The sequence below is a fragment of the Epinephelus fuscoguttatus genome, linkage group LG21 (genome assembly GCF_011397635.1).
Source record: "Epinephelus fuscoguttatus linkage group LG21, E.fuscoguttatus.final_Chr_v1".
In the NCBI taxonomy this organism is placed as follows: Eukaryota; Metazoa; Chordata; class Actinopteri; order Perciformes; family Serranidae; genus Epinephelus; species Epinephelus fuscoguttatus.
Window position 1 is genome coordinate 7,040,968 of NC_064772.1, and position 16,827 is coordinate 7,057,794.

Genomic DNA, 16,827 nt, shown 5'->3' on the forward strand with positions numbered 1-16,827 from the left:
CAGGAACTTGTTATCATCATATGTTTGTAGTGTGGCTGTCCTGTGAGAAGCACTTCTCTCTAAAAAGTCAGCTTTTCATGGGGTCAGGAAAACAGCCTGGTTTTCGGCTTTTTGACAATGGATTTTCCAGCTAATCCGAGAGGGTTTTTAAAGAGTTTATTTAGAATTTTCTCAACACATAAAGGAACACTTTATCCTACAGTTTCTAACAAACATTCAACATCAACACATCTGGAGATAGGTGGTTTTCACTGGACAGGAAGAGGATGAAAAATTGGAATCTGAAAAGTAAGGCTGTCAAATAAGGCTGTCTGACAAATGTAGCGCAGTAAGAAGTGCAATATTTACTTCTGAGATGTAGAGGTGTAGCAGTATAAAGTCGCATAAAATGGAAATATTTAAAGTACAGGTACCTTGAATTTGTACTCAAGTACAGTGAGTAAATGTACTTAGTCATATTGCATCACTGCTTCCACCAACCTGAGATGGTGACCAGGACATTGAGTCCCTCCAGGACGTCCATCTGTTGGAAGCGCCGTCGATTGATCAGGTTGTAAACTTTGCCTTGACCGCTTCGATCCAGCAGCATCAGGCCATTCTCCGTCCCCACCAGCAGATTCACTCCTGCACAAACATACATGCCCGGTTCTCACTACCTGTGTAACTGCTCATGATTAATATTACTGTAGTGAAGGTGTCTCTGTGACTGTCTCACCCCAGAGAGCCGCACAGAGGATCTCAGAGTTGAAGCGTTTCTTGTATTTGCGGATCTCGGGCGTATCACTGTGCGGTCTGATGTTGGTCGGGTTGACGTTGACCACAGAGATCTTCCGGGCCTCGTTGAGCCTCGCCTGCTCCTGCTCCTGCTTCAGCAGCTCATCAGCAAACAACGCTGCAGATCAACATGACATACAGCACATTATAATTACACTCACTGTATCCAAAGTTACTGTGCTAGTTGAACTGCGCATAATCAGGGCGCAAAGTAAGTAACACAAATACAACCAATCAGCGTCATCACTCATCCCCTTTCAAAGCCAGGTGTGCCTGCAGCTGGTGCACTGCTATTTACTGTACATGGTGGATTTGGCAGCTTGGAGCAGTGAGCGGTTTTCTGCTGAGAGTAATGAGGGAAACGAGGGAAATGTAAGCAGCAAAACTAAAAATTGTAGTTATAAAAGTGACAGAAGAACCAGAGCTAAACTTAAGCTTCTGAACGAATCAATGAAGTTACGCTGCTCCTTGTGTGTAAATGTGCACAACATCTCTCTTAGCAGGGAGTCAGACAACAGCTTTGTTCTGCTCTCTGCTATGTTCACATTATAGAGACGTCATTCATGCGCACAGTAATGCATTTTTGCTGAGGGGTGCCGCACCATAGTGTGTGTGGCAGGCATTTCCAGCCATGATTGTGCCACCAAAAGCAGGTCTTTCAAGCCAAAACACAATTTGTTTCTAACCGTAATCAAGTGGTTGGATTGGGGAGTAACAGGAAAACTACACGGACGTACTTAAATCAGTTGTTCTGTTGGTCCAAAGAATGTGCGCTCCTTCAGCTCAGACAGATTTTCTCTCTGGTCCACATTAGCCAAAAAATCTAATATTTCCTTTTGAATGGTGTTGGACATCCAGTTGTCTGTTTGCTGAAACCACTCAAGTCCCCTCAGCTACTCATAATGTTAAAGCTATTTGTCTGCCGCTCCATCCTTAGCTGCTATAAAATTCCATCCCGCAGGATATGTTCCCACAGTGGAAATCAAGGACATTTAATCTGTCTAAAAAGCAGCTAAAAGCTGTCCTGACCATATTCTGATCTTGTCAGCCTGTCCACAGTATTGATAAGCTCCTGCTACAGCATATCTCCTCTCAAGTTTAGCTGACCTCGTCCCTTGCACTTTGACCAGATGACATTGTCATGTCAGATCGGGGGAATTCATTAAATTTGCATACTGTAAACATCTTTTTTTCATGTCGTTTTTACAGTCCTCCTATTATCATGCGCTGTTTAAATTTTAAAAACTTTTTTAGATAATACATGAGTTACGGTAAAATAGCCAACTGTTAAGAGACCGTGTTGTTCCACCTCCTGCGCCCTTGATGTCATTAATATTCTCCTCATTTATGAGATATTATCTCACCCACCTGCATTCCATCTGTGCATCCCTGTGTGTGTAATATGCAGAGTGTATGCGCATTTAAACCCACCTATGTAGGTGCAACTTGTGATCTGAATAACGGGCCCTTTAAATAGCAAGGAAATACTGCATCATTCTGACTTTAGACTAGGTCTTTGTTGGTCTATGGTGCAGTCACTTTCTGCTGCCTCAAAATATCAATACACTAACCATGCACCTGACAACACCACATTTTAGGACCCTCACGCCCATGAGCAAACAGATGGGCGGAAGTACTTGCACAATGTGCACAAGACAGGTGCACTGCATTGCTCTGCTTTGTGTTGGGTGTATGGTAGGGCTCATTTTGGTCTTGGTCTATGTGAACAGTGCTTAATTCAATTTATAATAATAATTGGGGTAAATGTCTATGAGTCGCAGTATAATCAAAGAGGGATTTTCCCTTCTTAGACCATTTTACTTAAATCATTTTGCAGAGAAAAATCAGAGAAACAAAGCTAATCATGTGTAGCAGAATTCTGTTTTTCTCTTGCTAATTGTCTCAAGACTCTTTAGATTCATCTTGTGATTACTTTGGGGCTTCCAGGTACGACACTGTGAGAAAATGTACCTGAGGCAGAGATGTTATCGTCATCATCAGTCGGGGAGGTCCCATACACCCTCGGATCTACGAACGGTGTGAAGGAAGACTTGGAGCCTCCGCTGCTTCCCATCCCATACTGCAGATCACAGAAACACAGAGCACAGTCAGTCACATGTTTGTCTGATGGTTTGCTACTTTGGGGGAAAACTGAATGAAACAGGTAACTGCTGGAATAAAAGGAAACACAGTGTGCTCAGTGAAGGCTTCTTGAGCACGGTGAGTCATGAAAACATCTTCAAAGCTCTTTGGTCGTAGGGATTCAACAGCTTTCTGTTTGTTTCTTGTGTCACAATAATGAAAACCCTCTTTGGCCTCAGGCTGCGTAATTCCATGTTCATCAGAACTGACACATTCACTCAACTCTCAGTGTTTCTTTTATTTTCTCAGGTACCTGCATCATGTGCTAAGGGTGGAGGACTATCTGGATCAGAGGCTGGAGAACTGAGAGAGGGAGGGAGAGAGAGGGGGATAAAACAAGTGGAGTGAGGGAGGGAAGAAATCCAGTTTGTTCCATCTGTGGGGAAAATCACTGGAGCCAAAGCGGGACCGATTGGAATAGAACAGGGCAGGAAATTAAAGGTGCCACATGTTGTCATTTTTTATTTTCGTGCTTAGAGTGTAATTTCCTATTGACCTGCTTCTCTGTAATGCAAAGAGGGAAAAACAAGATGAGGCCAATTAGAGCAGCAAAATGATCAATCAATTGAACGATAAGCTGATTGACAAACATTTACATGATTTAATTGTTTTAGGACTAAAACATTACAAACTGCCGTTTTTCTGGTTATGCCTCTGAAATCCAAAGAAATATTTATTTTAGATTTAGAGGAATTAAACCAGTTGCAAGGAAGTCTAATTGTGTTCTAAAGCAGTTTCACAGATTTCCCTTTAAGGTGACACAAAGCAGATGTCGACAGCAACGCTTGTTTGTTTAGATCAACACTAACATCCAATATCCTTAGTCCTGGGCTAACTTAACTCCTATTCAAACACTATGTTAACCCAGAGTTAACCTAAGCCCAGTGCTAAACGATTTACACTACTCTTCTACTAGCCCTGGGTTAAATGTACGGTAAATGTAACAAGTGACTAATGTTTACATTTCGATATTAAAACCTGCTTTGGCTAGCTTTGTTGACAGATGGTGGAAAACTTTTCTGTTGCGAAATGTTTCAAGACCCAGACACATAAAACCAACTTTAAAGCCTCAAGTTGCCTTTGTCTCTGCCAAAAAGTTGCACATAGACACAAAGACTACAGCTGACGGCCAATCAGCTGTAGTTTGTAATCGTCATTAAAAAAGGGAAACAGGAAGACTGTCTTGATGCTAGTTAGCACATTAACAACACAATCCAATGTTGAAAGAACAGAGCATATTTACTGTGTGCCAGTGAACAATAACACAAACCATCAGGAAACGTTTCTGCTAAAGAGCTCAAAGGCTAAATAAGTTTGTTTTGGTCTCACTGATTCAACATGCTGAATTGGCAGGAAAAAACTGACCAGCGCTGACGTGCGCCAGCTGTGTGTGACACACCACAACGACGAGGGCCACAGATGCTTACCAACAAATATTGACTGACGGCCGACCGTTGACTTGGTTTCAGTGCCTTTAAATGGACTTTTCTAACCACAAATTCAGTAACAATGTTGTTTCTACCTGCAATCAATTCAATCTTTGAAGTGTTTTCAGGGGCAGGACCAGCAAGCCCTTGGCTAGCTGAGGCTAGATGCAGTGTGAAAAGGGCTCTCTGGAGCAGGGTTAGCCTTGAGTCTGTGGGGTTATCACCTGATAATTGACTAAACACAAGGCTAAAAATTTAGTTAATGGAGTGGAGTGGAATGGAGTTAATGGAATTTGTAACTATGGTAACTACTACAAACCAAAACCAGAGGTAACTAGTATGCTAGTTAACTTAAAACAACAATAATATGTCTGGAAAAGACATAAAAGGATTAGATTGGATGCAGGCATTAAAAGCATTATTCCTGAGTTTGTATTTGGAAAAGACAGAACATGCAGCAAAAGGTTTTCCGTCAGTCTGCAAAGCCAGCCAAGGCAGGTGTAAACATGATCCCCCTTTCCACCAAAATTAGCACGTGGGTACGTGGGTTTTGTAAACACAGGTAAACCCGCTTTAACATTGCCAGTAGACCAGAGCTGTGTACACAGCTCTGCAGCAGACGAGTACCGTAAAACTTGGAATATAAGTCGCACTGGCATATAAGTCGCAGTCTATTTTTTAAGGTCTCAAACAGGGAAAACAAGGTTTTATATTACTATTTGTTAATAAAAACGTTATACAAGTTATTCCTACACTGTTTCCCTTTATTTTTAATTTGAAACACATTCAAAACACAATAACTTCTTAAGCAGCAGCAGAAAATTCAGTTATATTACAAAATAATATCTCTCAAAGACAGAAATTAAGATAGGCCCCAATAGGGGACACATACACACACTAGAGTGTGGCGATCTGAGCCCGAAGGGACCCGACGGGTCGGGCTGGGTTTGGTCAAAAATGTAGCTATAAATTGTATTCGGGCTCGGGTCGGATTCGGTCAGCTTTCAGTGAAAATGTAGTGTAAAAATAAATAAAATCCTATTGTCTGTCCTGTTTATTGCTTGGGCACTGTTATTTACGTGACAACGCCTGAACATAACACACACAGACACACATTGGCTGTTTGTTTCTATCTCTCCCCTCTCTGGAAGTCTCGGACCTCCAGCCGCCCGCTGAAAATAAAATAAAAGAGGGAGACAGGTTTTTCCTATTTTATCTTATTTTGTTTAATTTCTCCCTGTCCTCTCGCTGGAAGCGTTGGACCTCCCGCTCCCGTCTCAAACACGGAGGTCTCCCTCTCCACTGAGCACCCACGGCGCACGCCTGTTAAATAGCCTGTAACCACTGTGTGACACAAACTCAGTGCTTTGGTCATTAAATAATGTCGGGCTCGGTTCGGGTTCGGACAGAAATATGCTGCCCATGCCACACTCTAACACACACACACACACACACACACACACACACACACGGAAAAGCGGACATTATCATCAGTTTATAAAAACCCCCGGACGCCCTGGACAGGACATGAAAAGTGGACATGTCTGGGCAAAAGAGGACATTTGGTCAGCCTAACGTAGCGCCATCTTGTGGGTCAAATTACCTATGTCAGCATTTACCTTGGTCTATAGGTCGCACCGGTCTATAACCTGCACCCAACTTTTTAGATGAAAAAAAAAGGGAAAAAAGTGCGACTTATACACCAAGTTTTACGGTACGTCTTTTTGTGTTTGTGTGGTTTTAGTGTGTGTTACCTTAGAAGCCATGGACAGGCCGAAAAACAGGCTAGTCAAGGGTAGAAAGCAGCATGGAGGCCTGTGAAAACTTTACAGTTGGTACTTTTTATATATTTATAACTTATTCAGTTAAAGTTTCAGTGCTGCTTGGACGGAGATGGACGGTATTTTGTGGTGGTGCATCATTGTACTTGCCAGTAAAGGGGCTAAAATTAGGGCATGCACATGTGTATTGTATTTCCATCAATGCCAATCGGACCTAAGAAATAACTGTAAACTTCCCCTTACATTAAAAGGCCACATGTTGCCAGGTGTTAGTGGGTTTTTTGGTGCAGAAGAAAGGGAGCTTTACTTGTTATCCAACAGACATTTAACCCAGAGCTCGTACAGATGCAGCATAAATCATACATCCCTGGGGTTAGGTTTACCCTGGGTCAATAATGTGTATAAAAAGGAGATAAGAACATGTAGTGTGAAAAGCCCTTTGATATATGATATATAGCACCTTTTAGTCGTCTTGTCCACTGTCTCACTTTAACCTCAAAACCCACTAAATCAGTAGTTTTACATTTTAAGTTTACAGGTGTTAGTTTGTTGGCTGCTGGTAATTTCCCACCCTGATAAAGGACCAGTTGGCGGCAGGTTTGTGGGCAGGTGGGGTGTAACTGGGTGAACAGGGAGAACAGGTGACAGAGTGCTGGTCTGTCAGGATCAGGTGTTTGGGGGGGTGGGGGTGGGGGTGAGGGGGGGGTGTTAAGGGGGCAGACAGTTGGGTGCTGCTCCACCTACTTGGGCCCCAGAGGCGTCGCCAGGGGAGACCAGGGGGGAGGTGCTTTGCTGCACCAAATCAGGGAGATTTGCGTTGCCGGGGAACAGATTAGCGTTGCCAGGGAAACCATTGCTGGCGGCAGAGCTCCGCCTCCGTTCCCCATGTTTCTGGAAAGAGAGAGAAAGGGGCGGGCTGCTGTGCAGTGAGGCTGTGATTGACGGGTCAGGTGCTGGAGGAAGGAAGCCTGCTGTGTGCGGGTGTGTTTGTTTCTGTGTTTGTGTTAATTTTTAGGAAGGGGTGGGTGGGCACTGAACCTTGAGGCCTTCAACACGTGTTATCGCACAATATGTAACACACACACTAACAGGGTGCTTGCAACAGTGACCAACTGCTGGCCAACAGTGATGCTGTTATCTTTTGGATTAAAGCTGCCTGGAGTCAATATTTTCTGCTCTGTTTCGGTATTTTGGGCTTTTGGCAAAATCCTCCCAAAATGTATGTTTCCACCTGCATATTTTTCCTGTTTGAGTTGAAAAGCTTCTCAAACAAACAAAGAGCGGTACACTTAACCCAACCCAATCACCAGAAAAAATGTTTGTATGATTCATGATGACAATGAGGGCACTGTACAATTCTGCAAACCACATACACATCACATTTGCATGTTATCATTTAACTGTTAAGTTCAAGCTTTGCGGTTAGGCACAAAAAACACATAATAATGATTAGGAAAAGATGTTTTGGCTTAAAATACCTGGCACAATCCTCACTGGAAAAAACAGTGATGTATTTAAAAAATAACTGCTTTTGTGTCACAATCCCTGGTGGTGAGTCACTACAAAACACTCGCTAAAAAACAACCTGCTTTGTTGTTTGTTGGTCTCAAACAGTGGTCTGCAGCTTGGCAGGTGTCTCGCCAAGGTGTTACATCATCCACCATCCCCTCCACCTCTAGATGACAAAGTCAGCTCATGTACTACATCACTTCACAAACGTTGATATGATAGGTATGAAATGTACAAATGTAACGCATTCATTGGTTTGCAGAAGTGTACAATTACAACATTTTCTTCTGATGACTGACTATTCCATTAATTGATAAACTGATGATAAACAATAAATTAACTGTTTTCGTCTTTTTTTTTTTTTTTTTAGAAAAAAATATCAATATTTTTTATTGCTTGCTAAATAAAGTGAGAAATCTGAATAAACATCAGTGTGGGCTGTGGGCAACTGTGGTCACCACTATTTTCTGACATTTTACAGACTAAACAAATAGATAAACTGATTCATCTGTAAAATAAACAACAGACTAATTAATAATGGAAATCTAAATTTAAATTTCTAACTGAACTAAATTTACTCTCAAGATTAAATAAAAAAAAATCAAAAATTAAAATTAAATTGAGAAAGGAGACAGCAACCATTGACATCCCAAAAGATGTTTCAACATCAGTTAGAGGTTTTGTTGACATTTTAGATTTTGTTCAAACTTCATGTATATGCTATTTGAGACCAAAAAATAAGTTCTGTTAAATACTTTTGATGAATTTTGAGAACTGCGCAGTTTTTCTCTGATGGGAATTTTGTCATTTCCAAAATGTCATTTTTAGGGTTAGGTATCTTCACACATAAAACTCCAACAGCTATAAAGATTCTAAGAGGCACAGACAAAACTGAACAACAGAACCAGATCCAAATGACTGCAATGCACAAACAGATGTCACATTTTTCATAAGTGCCCTTTGAAAATAGAAAAAAATGCAAAATGGGTGGTTTTACCCCCAGGCACTTTCACAGATTGACTTTTCAACACTTTCTGCTAAAAATACACTGTTTTATTGATTTTATACCAAATTTCTGGGGCTCTAACATAAACAGAATATGATATATTCTATATAAGTAAACAAGTCAAGGTTGCAACTGTTGCCTTTCTGAGATGCCAAATGTGGGCATTTTGTGTGTAAAATTACAAGTTCCTTTTTGCTATATTCATGTTTAAATTTGACAAGATATGAGGCTTATTACGCCCTAATGACTATAATGTTGAACAATACTTATTGAAAGATAAAATCCATCAACACCCTACATACGTACAATGAGCGATCACTCCAACCCTCTACGCTTGGTATGTGTTGTTCAGCCAGGCATGCAGAGCCGGTGACTCACCTCACGCATCATAAGGGTGCTGTCCTGGGAGCTGTTTCCATATGAGTCGTCATGGGCGTCGTTGTGACCTCCCATGCCAAAGGACTCATTGGTACCTTGACTCGCTGCCGGCCTGAAAGAGAGAAGTCAGCATTTTTTAACGTCTATCTTTATTTATTATTTTTTTCAGTATTCCTAACATGTTAATTATGCTTCTCTGAGGTTTATCCAAAATTATTCTGAGCCTTGTTACATAAAGAAAGGTTGCTGTCATGTATAAATTTTATTTACGTAACGAAATATGGACCTTATAACTTCACTACATGTAAAAATGCATTTGTATCTTATTCATTCCATTGTTCAATGTTGTACCATAAAGTGTAATGGTTGTTACTAGATTGTGTCAGGTAGTATTTCTGGACCTAGGCAACATTTTTCACAGATGCACTTTAACAGGCTCCAGGCTTTAAAGATACAACACCCAATATTCCAGCTTCCAACAAACTAACAGGACAGCAGAGAGCAAACCACATCCAGTGACTGTCAAGCTCGGTATTTTATCTTTGGAAATTGATGCTAGAGGTTTAAAAAAGGCTTTTCTGAATTTGCAAAGTACACATTGGCATTACTATTTGGCAAATCAACCTTGAAAACTTGAAGAAGCTAGCCCCAGGTTTAACTTTTAATGTTTCAGAAGAACTAGACCAGCAGCAAACCCATTCTCTTTCTAGAGACATCAAATACCACACCTTGGTCACTGAGGGTCACTGGTCATTGATTTCCACTGGACTCTTACCCAGGAGGCCGGTGTTCACTTTGCATATGAATGATGAGCTAAACCATGATGTTTTTTCTAAACCTAATCATGCCCATTTGTTGCACAGTGAAATAAATGCATATATATACTGCATTTTACTGACATTGTAAATTTATTTTAAAAAAGACTGTATGCATCTAACAAGCAGAAACTGTGCATTTCCTGAAAGTGTTTTTAAAAGACAGAATGTATGCAACAGATGTAAACTGACTGGCACCCAGGATACCAAGCCATGAAAGTCCACTGACCAAGCGGCGATATGATGCAGCTGACCCCTGTTTGATGCTGAGCAAAAAAATGAAAAATGCTTTAACACTCTGTAGAGCAACACCTTTTCAAATACACATAGCCATTCACACAAACTAGTAATTACAGCAGCTTTAAAGTCAGCTAAAGAATCACACAGAAGGTGGTGTTTGGGAAAAATCACCACAGTTCAGAGAGGTGTTAATTTAGCTGATATTAAAGACTGTTAAACCGCACATGATACTGTGATATTGTCACACCAAGCACAGACACGCAGACTTTTAAAAGGGAGCCATTGTTTGAATGGAGGAGACACTGATATTAAATTGATTTCTTAAATGTTTACATATAAACCCATAATATCACCAAATGCAAGATGTTAAGTTTTTCTTTGACCCTAAACTAAGTCCATCCTTTTTATTGGCATGCTGTAATTTAACTCCCACCACCCCATCGATTATCCACTATCTTGAGTAAACTTGATTTGATCGCCCAACCCCAACAGTTCAGCACGACACAACCTATAACTGAGCTCAGTAATAAACATATTAAATCTATACATTTCCAACAAAGTCACCAAACACTACACATGATGAGCTTCTTAAAAACAGATGTTATGACAGAACTGCTGTACAGGACTGTGGGAAGCAAGTGGGGGATCATGTCCAGGAAAACAGTAACATTAATACTCACATAATCCGTGGTATATCACTGACGGCTACTGTCCCGTCATTAGTTCCACCCTCTCCCTCCTCATCCTCGCTGCTGTGAGAGTCCTCACTGGACGATGAATAGTCTGTCACTTTGACGGGCGGGCGGCTGGTTTCCTCTCCCTGCCGCAGCTCTCGCAGCTCTTTGGCCAGAGCCGTTAGATCCTGGAGGATGCGGGGAACACCAAGAGAGACAGGAGAACTAAAGTGAAAGGATTTTTACAAAGAGTCCGTGGGGAAATGTGACCTCTGCTTTTCAAATGTTTAGTGATGTTTGCTTTTATGCAATAAACACAAGTGTGACTCATTTTAATTCACAGGTGTCACTGCAGCTTTGTTTCATATAAATGTGGAAGTTTAGTGTCATTCTTTCTGTTCATATATATGTGTCTACTACTGTAACTACATAACCTCCTGCAGTCAACACAGTATACATATACATTTATTTATTTATTTATTCTATCTGTCTGTTTATCATTTATTCATTTTATCACTACTGTATATTACTCTACCACAGTGTTGGGGCCAGAGTCTTGCATCAGGCATCTACTGTGTTTTTATGTAAATGCATTTTACTGTGTCCTGTCTGGATGTGATGTGATATGATGTGTTTTAATTTACCCTTTTTAAAAGCAGGTTTTGCACATGCAAACCAAAGACATATGCCTGCATTCGGCATGCAAAAAGGAGTCGAGAAAGTATTTTCTATTCTACTCTGTTCTATGAGCTTCAGAAGGACACAGCCATGCTTTGAAAATAAGTAACAGTAAAACAAAGCTGACCTCAAAACCTCTAAATGTGTAAATAACCAATGTGATTAATATTTTTCAAGGCCTAAAATGAATATGATTCTGGCTTTTTCAGGTTTTATGAGACAAGTATCTATAGTATAAATTATACTTTTACTACTATTATTATATAGCTTTTATAGAAATCATTGTATTTGTACATGAGCAAAATCAACAAAACTAAATAAAAACAAATATAATAGACAGAAATTTATTTTCAGTGCAGTAAGAACTTGGCTCTAATTTAACAAAGGAGAGAAAAGTTGGAAAAATAATTAATCACAGGCACTTGCAACAGAAAGGTTTTTAATTTTAGATTCACTCATGAGGTCATCATTAAGTGTTTCCATCTGTGTGAAGCTAAAAGCAACTTCAAGCACATTATGAATGTATTTTGGCTCCAACCTGTGAAGTGATTAATAGATGAGCAGCAGAACTTGAAAATGTATTTATAAGCAGTTGGAAGCCAGTGAAAAGGTTTAACAGCAGGACTAATGTGCTCACCTCGACTTGTTATTTTATTTTACCCCAAAATCATTTCAGTATTACAGTAATTGTGGTTTTAAAAACCAAGCAGCAGAGAGAAATCAGAGGGGGTTTTATTCTTTGTGGCACAATTCAAGCTGTTAGTAAGAGTCATTTACATTTCAGCCACATCACTGAGTCTCCATAGTGGGGAGGGCAGCGAGCAGCAGGACAGTGCAGGGAGAAGAGGGTCGATCAGTGCAGGAGGGTCGGGGGTTAAAGTTCAGGAGACTTTAAATTCAGTCTTTGTGACATCAGCAGTAAAAAGGGCTGTGCATGTCAGAGGTTAAGTGACAGGAAGTGGTGGTGGTGGGGGGGGGTTAAGATTGTGGGGGGAATGGAGTGGGAGGTTATCTTACCAACTCCTCCTAATGACAAAGAGAAGAGATAAAATGAGAAAAAGAGAGAGAGAAAGAGTGACTGGAAATGAAACCTGAGAGCAGAGATGTCTGAAGCGGTCACAGGAAGTAAAGTGAATAGAAAACAGTGAGATGAGAAGAAAGACATGAATCCTACAGTAACTCATCAGCAGTGTTGGGGAGTAACTAGATACATGTAACAGCATTACGTAATTAAATTACAAATTAAATGTAACTGTAATTAGTTACAGTTACTGAGAAAGAAAATGCCATTAACTTAGGTTACAGCTGAATATATCCTTGTTGGTAAGAGGCTTATATGCAGAATAGAACATTCTTTCTGTTGCTTTGCATCTTTTCACTTTCTTTTAGCATATTTCTCAACAACACAGGTCAGCAAAGCCATTGGGACAAATCTGAGTGTAACACCATCATGTGTACGATGATTTGAGGCGGATTAAAAGTTGTGCGTAGGCTCTTTGCACAGCCTATGCCATAGCCAACACAAGTGGACTACGCCATTGTGAGCATTTATACTTGTGCAGTGGTGTGTCTCCATTGCTCTGCAATTACACCTCCAAAACACAGGTTAGCAGTGGGCTTTCTGTGAACTGCTGTAAAGTCTGACTGATCCAAAACACAGCCAAAACAAACATTTAACATGACTTAATGGCGACAATATCAAACACAAATACGCAAATTGTCTCACAAGGTTCCGAGACAAAGCACTTGTCTTCTCCTGTCATAGCATAAGCCTATGATAATTTACACTACATAAATTAGCCTAGAAGCTAGCAGAGTTGTCGTCTACTCATATGAAGCCAGGAACAACAGCCACGTTTACCAAAGGTAACCTTACAAAATTCAGCTCCATTAAAACTCACAAGGTTCACCAACCAAACAACTGTCTCATATTAGACATGTTTTCTCCATAAAGATAACATGCTAACGTCATTAGCATAAGCTTATGACATTTTATATTGCATAAATTAGCCCAGTGGCTAGCAGACTTTCCTCTACTCATACGTAGCAGAAATAAATCACACAAGACTTAAAATGCTACTTTACAGTGGATTTATCGTCTTCACAATTTATTGTTTTTTATTAGTAAAATAACAGTAAATAAAAGCTTTGTTTCCACTGAGGGAACTGATTTTCAGCTTACAAAAATAAAACAAAAGGTCTACGCCGGCGTGACATTTAGTTACATTAATGGCATAAATCCCACTTTACAAGGAGCTGCCTCTATGTCCTGACAGGCTCCATTCATTTGGCAGTATGCGCTCAAATCTGGAGCATTGTATTTAATTGGTTCTCTTGTTTGAATTTGCACTGAGCAGGAACACAGCATGTGATTGATATCAGATGATTTGAGTGTGTGTTCTCCCTCCTGTCTGCCCTTTTCCCTACAGCTCCTTGCTGGACTGTGGCAATGCGTAACCTTTGTCTCTGCTTTCTCACAGCAGGAAGATTTATTGTTGGCAGCTTTCATCCCCTCAGTGAGAATACCAGGTATTCTGTGCTGTGCCAATGGGGCACATATATGGCTTCCTGTGATGTGCAGTGGATGGACATGGAACATTTCTTATTCCATCTCTTGAAGTGGATACAAACACATCAGCAAAGGGAAGATCCAGCTATGTTGCCTAAATATTTACATTAGTAATTATGTTTTTTATGAAGTAATCTGTGGCCTATTACATTTCAAAACCATCCCAACACTGGTAATCAATAACAGCTTCATCCCCAATACAGGAGGTAAAAACAATGGTGGAGACCTCTGATCAGACAGAAAAGAGGGTTTGTACATGTCTGTCAGACAGTTGTTTCAGTTGTGAAAGCTGTGAAATGAACAAGGGGGCTGCAGTCTGCCTACCCCTGCTCTGTGTGGCGACAGCCATGGACCAAAAGATGTTTTTTTGAATGGACAGGTGAATGTGAGACAAAGAGAGAGAGATTTTATCAAGAGGTGGGGGAAATGTGTTGAGACAGAGAGAGGGTGGTGAAGGAGGAGAAATGTCACTAACCTCGTCTACAGCTTTCTTATAGCTCTGAAGGACGATGTAAGGAGGGATGGAGGACAGGATGAGAAGAAGAGAGTGAACATGAACAGCAGCGTGGTTAGTTCAGAGAGAAGAGTCAGTGTGTGTGTGTGTGTGTGTGTGTGTGTGTGTGTGTGTGGCTAATGTATATTTAAATCACACATGCTGTTTGAATACATATGAGTTCATGTGTCTGAGGAACAGTTGGCTGTGTTCGCCCTTTATGATCCATTGTGTGTCTTCTCCTGTCCAATCCCCTGTGTGTGTGTGTGTGTGTGTGTGTGTGTGTGTGTGTGTGTGTGTGTACTCACTGCAGGCCTGCTGGGTCGTGTCACCTCTCTGCCGTCATCTTTGGTCTCATGGGAAGAAAGTGTCGAGCCTTCAGTCTTAGCAGCTGAATTACCTGAAAACACACACACACACACACACACACACACACACACACACACAGCATGAGTGAGGACATTTATCAATCATTAAGAAGTTTTGGAAACTGAAGACATTTGTAAGCAGTAGGGACATTTTGGAAAGAGTAGGCATTTTAGGAGAGTGAGGACATTTGTGGAAAAAGACCAAAAAAAAAACATTTTTGAAAAGTGAAAACATTTTTGGAGGCTGAGGGTGTTTGTGGAAAGTGGGAACAATTTTTGGAAATTAAGGACATCTATCATTGAGGAAAGTTTTGAATAATGGGGACATTTTGGAAAGAAAATACATTTTAGGAATGTGACAACATTAGAGGAAATAAGTACATTTTAGAAAGTGAGGACATTTTGGAAAGTTGGGTGAGGACCACTGTTCCCTCTAAGCACCTCTTTGCGCAGATGACAAAAAAGTTGCACACTCAAATATCCCCGACCAGTTTTTACTGTTTTTATTTATTTATTTTTTTCTCATATGCGCTGTCTTGTGACTTGAACAGTAAATACGTACTCCACTGTGGGCGTTTGTCTGTGCAATGAGTGACAGGTGACAGTGAACTGTCAGTCAGTGGTGATTAAAAAAACATGCCCACCAGGCGCTGCCCAGCCAATATCTGCAACGATTGTTTAGCTTGACAGCCAATCAATGGCATTATGTATTCGCTGCTGTCGTATTCGTTGTTAGCTGTTAGCCATAGCATCATAGCTATGGCTAAATGTGTGGGCTGTGGCGCTTCGTCCTCTGGAAATCTTAAGAAAAAACGTGCGTCGTTTAAGGTGGAGTGGCTGTCGGAGTACATACAAACAGATGAGCGAACGCCACCGGTGAAACTCGCCGATATTTTTTCTTTTTCAAGTGAGAATGGAGTTGCACGCACACGCACATGCACACACACACAGAATATGTATGCACAAACACTTACAACATAAACATATTCTGATATTTTTCTGCACTACCTGGCCAGGCCAGCAATATGTTTTGCCAATAAAAACTTCATCCAGTACAGCACTGTCTGTAGTAGTAGCTCTGCTACAATTTTTGTTTACAATGTATGTTTACATGCACTCATTGCACTGCCTGGCCACTAATATTTTTTGCCAGGAAAATGTTTTCATCCAGTACAGTGGCACTGTCTGTAGTAGTACAACTACAATTTAAGTTGACATTTAGTTTTTGATCTAGCATATTATATTTGTTGCAGTTTAGAGGCCTAATTACTATTAAAGAGTGTTATTTTGTATTCCAAAGAGTTGTTTGCTCTTTATGTTGCCATCACTCTTAAATGTTCGTGTATTGTCTCCAAGTGACTTTTATGGAGCACATTTTTCTCTTAATTGTTCACATTATGGCAATAAATGCAACATCTATTTTGCCAAAACAATGTTTTGTTATTGTTAATTATAACTGACCTAGATATTCAGTAGTTCATGTTGTTAAAATAATCGTATTATTAATCTTTATAGTAATATTCACTTGTAATGATATTTGGGGTTGGAGAGGTGATGCCATGGCACCGCTATGTGGATGTAGTGTGTACGCGTCAGATGTCGCCCACAGTCGCTCAAGTAGGTGATCAGAGGAGTTGAATGTCTGCTCAGGAGTTTTCAAAATTAGAGGGAACATTGGTGAGGACATTTATAGACAGTCAGAACATTTTTGGAAAATGGGACATTTTGGGGGTAAGGACAGTTTTCGGTAGTGAGGACATTTTTTGGAAATTGAGGACATTTATTATTCAAGAGAGTGAGACGTTTTGGGAAATTGAGGATATTTTTGGAAGGTGAGGACATTTCTCTGAAAATTGAGGACATCCATCATTAAGAAAAGCAAAGGATTTTTTTTTTTTTTTAAAAAACTGTGAGTAATGGAAAAATAAGGACACCTTTGGAACGCAATGGCAATGGTGAAGATTTTGGAGGGA

General features: G+C 40.4%; 1 protein-coding gene across 7 annotated transcripts in view; it reads right to left on the minus strand.

Moving 5' to 3' along the window:
* Nucleotides 1–16,827, minus strand: part of tnikb (TRAF2 and NCK interacting kinase b) — an 86,007-nt gene that overhangs the window by 17,791 nt on the left and 51,389 nt on the right. For all 7 annotated transcript variants that reach the window (XM_049564613.1, XM_049564610.1, XM_049564611.1 and 4 more), the window contains 6 exons: nt 14,795–14,886; nt 10,753–10,934; nt 9,018–9,129; nt 2,746–2,854; nt 716–892; nt 481–624 (listed from right to left, as the gene is read on the minus strand). In XM_049564613.1, coding sequence (XP_049420570.1) covers nt 481–624; nt 716–892; nt 2,746–2,854; nt 9,018–9,129; nt 10,753–10,934; nt 14,795–14,886 — 816 coding nt within the window. The remainder of the gene's footprint in view (nt 1–480; nt 625–715; nt 893–2,745; nt 2,855–9,017; nt 9,130–10,752; nt 10,935–14,794; nt 14,887–16,827) is intronic.